The sequence below is a fragment of the Pterocles gutturalis genome, unplaced genomic scaffold (genome assembly GCF_000699245.1).
Source record: "Pterocles gutturalis isolate BGI_N339 unplaced genomic scaffold, ASM69924v1 scaffold5708, whole genome shotgun sequence".
Lineage (NCBI taxonomy): Eukaryota > Metazoa > Chordata > Aves > Pterocliformes > Pteroclidae > Pterocles > Pterocles gutturalis.
In genome coordinates, this window is record NW_010122904.1 from 129,603 (window position 1) to 142,190 (window position 12,588).

Here is a 12,588-nt window from a genome sequence, read left to right on the forward strand (position 1 = left end):
TGAAGCACAGTAGGAAGTCACTGACGTAGGTTGGTTTTAATGTTCCCGTGTACACTTTAAAGCGTGTCTGGTGCTATTATAAACTTTCCGTGTATCACTGTGTGCTAGCAATGCTCATGGCCTTCCGGATCCTCGCGCAGACCCTTCCCGGTTTGTGCCCTTGGTGCTTTGACATGCACAGGTTCTGCCACTTTGGTGCTCAATAAAAAGTGACCAGTATGTTTTTCAGCTCTGCCTAGTTCCTTTTGTGTGTTCTTGATGTATGCTTGGCTTTGAATTATTAAAAAAAAAAAAGGACAAAGCTTAAATTTTAGTTGTTGGGAGAGCTCAGAAAACATAGACACATGGAGACAAAAGTCATGTTATCCACTGGAAGGGAGGTGGCAGACCCCAAAGCACATCTCCCACCAGTGTCCCCTTTCAGAGGCATCACCTTGGGGAATCAGATGCTCACTCAGTTCTTGGCACCTTCACTCCTATTGCTGCAAGAGGAGCTGATGGACAGTGCTGTCAAGAGAATAGTGACGGTGACCCAAGTAGAAGGTGACCTTTTTATTTGACCAGACATTTTCCGTGTTGATGCCGAGCTGTTGTTCGCTGCTGGATGGGTTGAGCTGCCAGCTCAGACAGCGTTGCGGGAGGCCAAGGCTTGCTCGACGGGTGGAAAAGCAAACCAGCGCTGGGCTGGTGCCCACTGCAGGATACTGGAGCTGAAAGAGGAGCCTGGTGCTGACAGCCCAGGGTGCTGAGTGCTGCGTTTCCAGGAGCAGGAGAGGTTTCACCATCCTGCCAGCTCCACCCACACCCATCCTGCTCTACCTGCTTGGCAGGAGTGGGCAGGAGGCCTCCTGCATTGCTTCTGCTCTGCCCTGAAACCATGACAGAGGAGTCACAGAGAAGGAAACTGCCTGTAATTTAGCCAGGGAAGGAAGAGCAGTGGGTTCCATCCCTTTGAGGAGTTTGCTGTGGGTTTTGAGAAGCCGCTAGCTAGCACTAGGTGTCAGGGCAGCTCTTTGGTCCGTGGGACCACTTGAACTTCTCCTGACACCTGGCCTGGGATGGGGAGATGACGGCTGTGTGTGCGTAACTCCTGCCTGCTGCTGTGAAGTGCGAGGTGGACTAAGTACCTTGGCTTTCAAAAGAAGGATCTGTTTGGTGAACGCCACAAAATTATGTTTTGGTTTCAACTTGTTTCAATGTTCAATGTTTCAATGTAGCTGTTGTAGCTGTCTAACGGTCTGTGCGGAAAGAACATGGTGTGACCCAAGGCATCATCTGCAGGTGACACTGAAGTGCCCTGAACAGAAGGACAAACATTACAATAGACCTCCCAGAAGCCAGGGGTCTGCATTAAAACCATGGCATGCATCTCTAGGTCAGCAAGCTGCAGAAGTTGTAAATAGGAGAATAATTTTTTTTTTTTTAATGGCTGTGATTTTGTCATGGCTAGTTCAAAGCTCCGTTAAGCTTTATGGTGCAGAAGGGTTCTGGTGACCTGCAGGAAGATGTTCCGTGGTTTCATGAGCCTATGAGGTGTTGATGGGTGAGCATCCCTTGTCTGTCTGTGGGAAAAGGCTTTACAGCATCAGTTATCGTCCTTTAAAGAGAAATAAAAAGACACCGTTTTGCTGGTGAGTCTACAGAGGTAAATCCTGTTTCTTCACATTATTTTCTCTTTCTTGTTACCTTTCTATGCAGACAAAGTCACAAGAACCACAGGAGAAGCTTTGCCAAACAAAAAAAAGACGATTTGACAGTTTTGTGGGTGGTGGGGCCCAATTCGCCCAGCCTGAGCCACCCTAGCAGAGGAGTCCCCAGATTTCAGCAGTGGAGGCTGTGCAAACGGAATCCGAGAGATTTCATTGAATTCCCCCTTCTTTCCCGGTGACACAACTAGGGACAGACCTAGAGAAATAACAAACCAGGGATTTTACCTGGCCTTTATCTGTGGCATTGACAAGACACAAAGGAACCGTGGCCCAGAACTTTGTTCTTTGCTTTTACAACCAGGAGCAGCGGATGTTCTGCCCAGGGCCTGGGAAAAACCCGACCTGAAAGCAGAATATTTGGATTTTTTTTTGGTAGCAGCAAACTCAGTGAATTCTACCCGTGCACCAGAGGTTTTTTCCCTCAAGGTGGCACAAGAGGAACAAAAGTGTGACAAGCCCTGGTTGTGGCGAGGGGAGCAGGTGAAGGAGCTGCGAGTTTTGAACTGAAAGCAGCACGCTGCGTCTTCATAACAGACATTTTCTATTTAAAAACCAAAGGTTTTCCAAATAACTTACTTAAAACTGGAGTCTGACCCTGAGATTTACCATCTATTAAAATAGGAAATACAGTAAAGGTACTATAATTGCTCTGTTATTTTTTTATAGTGTGGAAATGATATGCCTTGTGCCAGCATGAAGCAATACAGCTTGTATTCGTGATGTTTTCTTTACATTATAGTTTTGATTCAGTTTATTCCCAGCACTTTCTGTATAGCCACATACATGAATTTTCCATCACATTCCCAAGCAGAAATCAAAAGCAGCAAGAAAATTAAACTTCAGTCCCTCCCGCAATTTTGCAGAATGCGTGGCAGCCAGTCAGCAACAACTACATTTTCTTTCTGCATTTATTCAGTTTCATTGGTGCTAAAATGTAATTTCACGTTACAGGACTGAACGAACACAGAGATGACGGACTGGGCTGTGGTCCCAATCCCAAACAATACTGTTTCTCCGGAGCTGCAGGTCTGGATTATAAACCACAATGCACTAATTATTATGGTGCATTATTACGCTCATCAACTCCTATTTCTCCTTTTCTCTAAACTCTTTGTCTCAGTATTTTTGTCGCCCCCCCTCCCTGTACCATTCCCCTCCCTAACCGCAGCTGGGAGGGATTCCCTCCACGCCAACCCAGGATGGGACACCTTGGCCCGTGTCTACATCCCATGGATTCTGGATTTTGTTCTCCGCATTGCATTCACACCATGGAGCTCCACGTGTTTCCACAAGCAGCAGCTTTTTGCCAAGAGGAGGAAGTTAAATAAGGAAACCGTCGGTGAGAGCCTGTTGCTCAATGGGCCGTAGTGTCAACAGAGCCACGCTGGGGATGGCACAGCCCACGTACACATCGCACACGGCAGAGCCGCGGCAGCTGCTCTTGCTCTATACCAGTTCCATTGGCGATGGGTGAGATTTTGGGGTGGGAAAAGCAAGAACAAAACCAAGGGATTTTTTTTCCTACCTGCCTGGAGAGGGGGAAGATGTTTTTCACCACTTTTGTATCAGAGACAAAAGAAGTGACTCAATGTGGTCCCAAGGCTGTGACTTCTACAGCCGCACTCGATGATCAGAATTTCCTCGCCTTATCGGGACCGCGGCAGAGCCAGCTGGCTGTGCTCCAGGTCCTCACCAGAGCTACACAAGGAGGGACCAGTTCACAAGCCTGTGTGAGCTCAGAGAGGTTTTGCCACCTAGTTCCCATCCGTGTCGATAAGGTCTAAATCTCTGGGAGCTTTCGCGCCCCGGCTTAAGCACCTCACTTAAGCCCTGGGCAGGGCCTGGATGAGAGCTGCCTGGAAATCAGCGCCCAGCATTATCCCGGGATGTTTTCCCGTGGGAAGGAGGCGTGTTGCAGTGATGCAGGAACTTCCTTCATCTGACGCAGCCAGCTGGGGTCATTAAGAAAGTGTTTCCCAATCAGGAGCCCAGGGAGTTCGGGAGCCCCGGCTGTGTTTTACGGGAGCCTGGCTATTTGCAGGGTGTTTCCCAATTATTTTGCTTTCTCCTCGGACTTTGGGAAGAAGCCTTCCCCCCACACTGCTCCAGAGGGACGTGAGGTGGTGTCTGTAGCAGGGACATGGCGCTGGTGGGGTGTCCCATGGAGGTCATCAGCTTATGCTGGAGCTGGTGGGACCTGGGAGGTGCAAACAGGCAGCGCTGAGATGCTCCACGGGCAGACACAGTTTGATGGATGATGGCCAGGTTTTGGGTGGGCTGTCACACAGGTGAGAGTCTGGGGTCATGGTGCCATCACGGTCCAGGTGTCACCACCCCCAGTGCTCCGGTGATGGGAAGTTGGAACCTGGATGTTCTGGGAGAAACTTGTTATGCAGACAATCTCACATATGTTTTCCTCTGACTGGGAATGACATTTATTCCCCTGATGCAGTTTTTACTGTCAAAGGAGGATCTTAATCTCATACTTTACACCTTAGAGACAATTTTAGCCTAAGTGAGCTCTGTAGTCATGATGCCCAGGGGAGGATGTGGGTGTCCTGGTGCAAGGCAGAGCACGATGCTCCCTGACAGGCAGCTATAAAGCTACAGAAAGGATGTAACTGGTTAATTTTATCTATATGTTGACATGTACCACGAAAGCACTCTCCCCTACTGAATTAAAGACTGTTTGTTTAATAAATGAGCATCACAAATTCACTCATCACACGTTTATGCCCTCTCCCTGATGTAAACACTTATAAATACCGGCGTTATGCTGACTGGAGCATTTCTCAAGGAGGATTTCCCCAACCTGAAAGTTTACAAACAGGCTCGGCAGTGTGCGTAACCTGTCCTGCCTCTGCACACAGCGTCCCCGGCAAAACACCCTCCCTATCTGCCTGCCCGCGATGTGCCACCCACCGACGCTCCTCCCGCAGCAAGTTTTCAGAGGGCGGAGGAAAACGTAGAGCTGCAAGACCTCAACCTGTTCTTTGGCTGCCGGCCGTGCACGTAGGGCCACCTCGCTCCTCTGTCAGCCACAATCTCAAACACAGGCAGAGTTGGATGGGTGAAACTCCCTGCGTGGCTGCTGGAAGGGGCACAGCCTCCGTCCAGCACCTGCAGCCGAAGGCGTGACTTGGCGGCTGGTCCCAGTTGCCTCTCCCCGCTGGGAACCACAGCCCAGCGCTCGCGGCAGAATCTGAGCCCGAGCTGCCGACAGCGGGTGGCACCGGCAGGCGGGGGACCCCCGGAGAGCATCCCACCGCCGCACAGAGAAGATGGTTGAACGAGGTTTTGGCAAACTCTTCCCGAAAAAGTCGTTTTTCCGCTTTGCACAGAAATATCAGCCCCTCGGGAGCGGTGAGCCGGACGAGGAGGTGAGGATTGCCTGTGCCTCTTGCCTGGACCTGTGAAATGATGGGTGTAATTGGGGTTAAATTTGTCTACTTTTGTCTGCTTTGTCCCACCGGTAACTCGACCTTGCTGCCGCTGTGCTCTCCTCTCTCTGCGCCGAGTCCTTCCCTGTGCAGCAGGGATTAATGATGTTTACCAGGCAGCCAGGTGCGGTGGGGAGGCTCGTTTCTATGCGATACTCCCAGGACATATAGCTCGGGCCAAAGTCCTGGCCAGGAACACCCTTCTCTGCACTGGGGAGATTCAAAATGAACAAAGCACGCAGCAGAGCGGCTGTGGTGGGCGCGGTGTCAGGTTTTCTGGCGTGCTTGCACAAAATGCTGGCTCAGCAGAAGGGGAAGGGAAGAGTGAGGCTGACCCTGTCCCTGGGGACACCCCCTGCCACCAGCACCAGAGGATGGGCTGTCACCCCTCTGGCTGTCACCCCTGCGGCTGTCACCCCTGCGGCTGTCACCCCTGGGGCTGTCACCCTTCGGGTGTCCTCTGTGCTGCTGCTGTGGTCATTGCAGGTAATGAATGGCCAAGAAGAGTTTTAGCTCAGTCTCATGGAGCTCACTCCGAAATAATGCTTTATTTTCTTGAAAATTGCTGCTGTACGAACATCCCCCTCCCTGCTCTCACCACCTCTCCTTGGGGCAGCTGGACCAAAGCATGTCCAGGTTGGGGTTAAGTGTTACATTTGCTGTTCTTCTTGTGTTTTTGGTCACAAAACCTTCATGTCTGGGATTATTTTATCATCATGTTTGCTCAGCACAGGGATTCCCATTGCTCAAGCCCCATTTTTTCTCCCACATGACACACTGGTTGTGTGCCCTCCCACATACACCTGATTTGTCTAAATCAGGCTTAGCCCTTAGTCCCATCCCAGCGAGCACCATCCACACTTTTGAGACATTCCCATACCTTTCCGTGACTGTCTGGCTGAGGCCTTTGCTCAGATGTTATTTCAGCTAATCCTCTGCTCTCTCCTGAGTTTCGTCTTTCCACTATGGGGGTTGGTCAGCGCTACAGGGAGGAGAAGACAAGACATTGTGCTCTTGCCCCATGGACCATGCAGTGCGCTGTGCGATGCTGCTTGACACCACTTAAACATGGCTCAAAATCCCAGGAAAGGAAGATATGTGGAAAGTGTCTGTGATCTCGCTTTGATGGGAAGCTGGGGTTTCTGCTCCTACATAGACTGGAGGCCACTGGCAATTAGTCTGGCCCATTCTTTGGCGGTACCATTTCTGTTGTGCCAAAATAAATAATTATATGTATTTACTTCCAAATATAAACCCTTCTTGAACCTTAGTGTGATACATTTATGAGTTGCACCAGGGGAAGTTTAGGCTGGATATTAGAAAAAATTTCTTCACTAAAATAGTGCTCAGGCATTGGCACAGGCTGCCCAGGGAAGTGGTGGAGTCACCATCCCTGGAGGGGTTCAAGAAACGTGTAGATGTGGTGCTTAGGGACGTGGGTTAGTGGGTTAGGAGGTGTTTGGTTGACGGTTGGACTTGATGATCCTTGAGGTCTTTTCCAACCTTGATGATTCTGTGATTCTATGATTCTATCCTATAACAGGACAGGCGCGCTTTGGCACAGGTGTAGGAAGTAGGCAGCGATGAGAAATGAGCACAGGAACTTGATAAATCAAGAATGGACTCCCAGGTCATGGTTTAGGCTGTTAAATGACTCACATTTCCTCTAAGGATGGTATCTTGCTACTTGAAAATAGCTGCAGAGCACTTTCGGTCTTATAGATGTGAAATATTTTGGTCAAAGGGTTGTTCTGGGCCTTAAAGATGTGAGTCCAGGTGATCTGATGGGACTCAAGCCAGGACAAATCCACAAACTGGGGGTCATGAGGGAACAGCCCCAACGCTGGGGGCTGAGAGGTGATGGCCAGCTCTGGAGAGGGCAGAGCAGTTCACTGTCACACCACAGCACCGGCACAGCCTGTCTCTGGACTCTGCCGTTATGGTTTTAACTCTTTTCAGCCGTGGCCCATTCAGAGTCACAGGGAATGTTTCTGGTCCCGATTTGCAGTTTACGAGGACCGTGTGTTTCCTGCAGAAACCTGAAGAACATCCAAAGATTTTTCCTCTGAGCATCCACGTGGGTGTGCACGTGCATGTGGACGAGCACATGTACCTCTGTGTGTGCGTGTGTTTGGAAGTGCGAGGAAACCCCTGCGCTGCACGGGACACGTCTCCTTTTGCCTTTGACCATGGGCCAGGGTCGCCCCCGGAGCACCCAACGGACACAGTCCAGGGCAGATTTCCCGGGGGGCTGCAGCCCTCCCTCCCAAGGGCTTTTCACCTGACCAGATGGGTGGGTTTTGTCCCGTGGGGTGACCTCCATTTCCATGTGCCACTGGGAGATGAGTTCCTCATGGAGATCTACCACCAGCCCACTGGGAGCTGCGGTGATTTTGGGGCTTTTTCACTTGTTAGCTGCAGAAAGAGCTGGCACATCTGGGTAGTCGATTTTGGTGCATTAATATCTTCTGGAGAGTTTCTTCGAAGCTGCTAGGACTTTTCCTTTGCAATTGTTCCCTTTTCCTCATCAAACCCCCTTTTGATCCTTTCCCCTGCAGGTCTATTCAAGGTTCATAGACGTGTACGGGTATTTCCCAGCCCTGGACTATTCCAGCTTGGGTCAGGGCTTTTTCCCACTTCAGGTTTCACACCAATGAACATTTACCTCCTGGAGACTTTCACAGGCTCCATATCCCCCCAGATACGCAGAGCATCCTTAGCAGAATAGCTTTGTTATCATGCAGGTACCTATTTTTTTCTCTGCCCTCAAAATAAACTAAATAGTGCAGCTTTCCTTGCAGGTGGAACAAGGAACATGGGGTTGCCTTGGCAGAGCAGTGACACCAACTTCACTCACACCCACGTGTGTTTTCAGCCCCTCAGATATGTTGAACCCAATTTCTCACTTCTGAAAAGCTTCCAGCAGACAAGGGGTTAACTCCCTCCCTCCAGCTCGCACAGGTTTTTGGGCTGAGGGCTGCAGCTCCTCCCTCCCAGGAGAACTTATATATAGAAGTTGCCTTAAACTCTTGTGTTTGGGGGGGTCTTTTTCGGGTGTGAGTGGTTTGGGTGGGTGAGGAGGGTCAGCTGGGCTCACTGTTGGCTGGGGAGCTGCAGGGACTGGGCTTTCCTGCAGGAAAGCTCAAGGGGCTTTGCTTCAGATTAAAGGGAGCGGGAAGATTTTTTTTTTTTTTTTTTTAATTAAAAAAAAAAAAAAAAAAAAAAGGAGCCAGGTTGAGCAGGAGCAAGAGGGGAGCAGGACATGCAGCTGGGGCTATAAGCCCATGGTCTGGGCACTGCCCACCCCCCTGAGCCACTCCTCACATACCCCTGAGGGCAACTTAAAATCCAGGGAATATTTTTTAAAGCAGCTTTTCTGAAAAACCCTTGGCTTTTTGAACAATGGAGGCATCTATTTTGAGGCTTATATCTGCAAGCAGGGAGACCAGAGGCTTTATTTCATGTAGAAATTCTGCAATTCTGCAGGAGATATGTGGTGGGGGAGTGAGAAACTGGGTGTGAGAGGAGCTGAAGCCCCGGCGGTGGGTGGGAAGGGGCTGGGGGCTCGGATGAGGACCCCAGTGAGGCAGCCCCTCGCTTGCAGGGTTGCATTTTGCTCTGGGTGGGTTTCTGCATCCTGCCTGAACCCCCAAAATGCAGAGCCTCTGCCTGCCATGTGCACTGCAAAAAGCAATGCAAAGGGCTTTTGAGGGATTGGTGCCATTTATTTATTTTAGTAAGGATGAAGAATATACAAAAAGATGGTTTGTGCTTAAAGTTTTAAAGGGTTTCTTGTTAGGCTAAATAACCCAGCCCATTTCCTACCGGATTACAGCGTATCAGCTGGTCCAACGTAATCTAAAACGGGAGAAAAAAATATGCAAAACCTCAGTAAAGGCAGAGGTGGGGGGGAAACCCCAAGAACTGATCTTTTTGGGCTGTTTGCCAGAGTACACAGAAAGGGCCATGTTCTCTGCAGAAAGCTCCACGCTTGCTTCCTTCCCGCACGGGCTGCTCGGCGCAACAATTGATGGATTGTTTCGGGGCAAGGGATGCAGAGGCAGCGGCGCAGGTACCGGCGTGCAACAATTGATGGATTGTTTCGGGGCGAGGGATGCGGAGGCAGCGGCGCAGGTACCGGCAGCGCCTGGCGTGCTCCAAGGTGTGCTGCATGGCTCCTGGCCACCCCCAGTTGCTCTTTGCAGTCTCCAGTATCTCCTGATCTTGCAAAGTGATAGATAAACTCATAATTTAATTTTTTTTCCCCTCTCGCTGCCTTGCTGTATGGAATCGGGCACTCTTGTGCTTGAGTTCTGCCTCAAGGATAAAGGTTAAAAGTGTAAATGGATCGTGTTGACAGCCAACATCTGTTTTACAATGTAAATAGAAAATAAAGTAATGGACAAAGAGAGGTCAGTGTAGGAAGGGATTTGCTCAGGACCCTGCCCAGTGCCTAACAGACGGGGTGGGATGAGTTTTCCGTGGGATGAAGGGGCTCAGCACCTTTCAGAGGAGGGGGGAGATGGGGGTCCCCGAGGTGTTTCCAACCTCTGCGTTACTGGAGCTGTTTGGTGGGAACAGCTGTGAGGGGAAATCACTCACAGGCGTAAGGTAATCAATGCAAATCAACTCATCTCAGTAAAGCCGCTAGTTGCACAACAGCCCTGGCTGTAAGGAGCAGGCAGCTGCCAGCGTTTGTGCTGATCCCCTGGCTGTGCGTGGCTCAAGCACATCCCTGGGCCTCTGTTGTTCCTTTCCTCCTCACCTTTTCCAAGGTAAATATCAGTGACAGAGCTGAGCCCTGGCTGGCTCTGGGGACTGCAGGCATGTCACCCTCCTGCCGGGGTCTCGTCTCACCCTCTGGCTCCTTTAATTAAAATTTAAACACCTTCAAGGCAAAGCTGTGCCTTGATACCTGCATGTGCCACCGCAGCCGGAGGAGCCTGTAGGAGCTGTGTTAATTAAATCAGCCCAGGAATGAGTGCCAGATAGCCTCCTGTGTGTGACAGCTCTGTATTTTCTTCCCAGCAAGTCCTCCCGTCTCCTTACATGCGCAGGTGGCTTCTTGCAGAATCAACAAAGTCCCAGGGAACTGATGAATTTGTACAAGTGGGACAGACAAGTAGGAATCAATTGTTGGTTTTAACCACAGAAGGATGTTTTTGTCCCTCTAGGGATGTCAGTTAAGGAAATGGTGAAATAGGGGTGGTGCTGGGTGCCAGCGCATCTCAAACAGCAGAGAAATGCCGCGGCTTCCTTGGGCAGTGCGAGGGGCACAGGAGCAGAAAAATCCTTGGAAAACTTGGGCAAAGTGCTGGGGTTTTGGAAAGGCAGACTGCTCCTGGGGCAGAATGGCTTCTAAGCACGCAGGGCACAGGGCCAGGGATCACAGCCAACTCTGCTGCGGCTCGGGCAGGAGCAGGTAAGTGCCGGTATCTCGCGTGTTGGCAGCTGCGGGTCAGTAAGCGGTGATAAAAAGGGGGCTGCAGCGTATGGAGGTGGTGAAAGCCTGTTTAAGGGGCAGGGCTTAGAGATGCTCCTGTCCCATCTGCAACGAGCTCTCCAGAAGCCACAAGGCAGAAACCAATTCTGTGTGCCAGCACGAGTGAACAGCCGAAGAGATTTCTGCGTTTATCTCGGGTGTTAGAGTGCAAAACGTGGGATGTTCCTAGAAACCTCCTGGAGAATAGGGGAGCTGATTCTCCAAATACCACTTTGGGCACCTCTGAAGTCCTCCACACCCTCACCCAGGTGCTGCTATGAGCCAGACCTGTTTCCCCCAGCAAACACCCCGGGGTGCTGGGCGTGGAGAGCCGGTGCCGAATCCCTCCCACCCAGAGGGGCTGAGCTGTGCCGGGGGCTGAGCATCGTGCCCTCCCCTAACAAACACACGCTCTTGTGCTTCATGAATGGGGGTAAATGGAATGGGTTTTCCTGTCCCTCGGGGAGGGTGAGGTTTCTCCCTCCCCTGCAATAGCTGTCACACCACCTCATCACATGCCTGGCTGCGATTTCAGGGGATGCTGCTGAAAGACCATTTTGGAAAAAGAGATGGAGGCGTCAAAAGGGATGAGAGGTTGGGGTGCTGAGCCCCTGGGTGCAGATTGGATGGGGCAGGAAGGGTTTGTTCCACTCGGAGTCGTTTGCAGAACTGGCAGCAGAGGAAAATAGTTGTGGAGATGGGAAAAACTTTTCTTTTCTCCTGCTGACTCAGATGTTTTAAGCTCACATTTGCTGTTCATTTATTATGGCTTTAACAAGGGAAAATAGGTTTCCCTTGATCTGAGTGCTCTGACCACGGCAGTGGCATGGGTTTGTCTGTTTGGTAATCCAGCTCCTAACAGCCTCCCTTTCTGCTACAAGAAAGCACACCTGGCTTTGAGGCTGTACTAAGGATTAATTAGTGAATGGTACAAAGCGCAGTGGTGCAGGCGGTGTTTTAGCTGATTGGGAAATCACACAGCTGGCCAGGGCAGGGAAGGGGATGGGGTTAAGGGAAGAAGCAACGAGATGCTGAGATGTTTTCCCGACCTGTGCTCTCACCTGACGATGGCTTTATCTCCTTTACTCAGAGCCGTGAGGAGTGTGAGCTGAAAGTAATTAAGCTGGAGAAGGAGGTGACGGTCCTGCCCCCGAAAGACGCGTGTAAATGCCATAAAGAAGACTTGGTGAAAGCTTTAAACGTAAGGGCATCGCTGGTCTTTGTGAACGCAGCAGCTCAGCCTGTGCAATCGGACTGGGGAGAGACCAGGCAGCAAAACTGAGTTTTGGTTTCACATGCAAACTCCTGGAGAGCCCAACGCCTCTGCGGTGCTCGAGGCTCAGCACTGGGGAGTCGCTTCGCTGTGCCCCGGGGAAGGGTCTCAGCGGATGAGGGGCTCTGGGAGCTGCAGGTGGCAGGGCTCCATCGGAACGGAGCGCTGGCAGGGCTCCGGCCGAGGACCCGCGGGCTGCGCAGCTCGTCCACCCAAACCATCGGCAGGTCCTCAGAAAATGTTGTGCAAATGCACGTGGCACTTTTCATAGCCCAGTAGAATGCTCAGCAATATTCTGGTGTCTGAGTTTGCTATTTTTTTTCAATCCAGGCAAAAAATATTTTGTTTCTTCTCCATTTCTTTTCTTTGAATTTTGTCAGCATATTTTTTTTCTTTAGATGTACAGTGAAACCCAAAATCAATTTTTTCTATATCTGTTTAAATTTCTAATTTGTCACTTTTTATGTTGGTTCTCACTTGTGGAAATAGTGTGGTTTGGGGTTTTTTTTTTTTTCCATTAACTTGTGCTTACTTTATGAGTTTCTGTGCTGGTTGATGGTAAACTTTTACTTTAACAAAGCTAAATACCTAAACAGAAAAACAATGGATAGATTATTTCTTTCTTTTTTTTTTTTTTTTTTTTTTTTTTTTTTTTTTTTTTGGGGGGGGGTTGGGGGGCTTGGG

General features: G+C 50.3%; 1 protein-coding gene across 1 annotated transcript in view; it reads left to right on the top strand.

Annotated features, from left to right (window-relative positions):
* Positions 1-4,990: 4,990 nt before the first annotated feature.
* The window catches only part of ATP2C2 (ATPase, Ca++ transporting, type 2C, member 2), a gene marked incomplete at its 3' end in the record, with an annotated part of 25,124 nt that continues 17,526 nt past the window's right edge, over positions 4,991-12,588 (top strand). Inside the window, 2 exon segments of the mRNA XM_010077692.1 lie at positions 4,991-5,089; positions 11,722-11,832. Of these exon segments, the coding sequence (XP_010075994.1) occupies positions 4,991-5,089; positions 11,722-11,832 (210 nt within the window).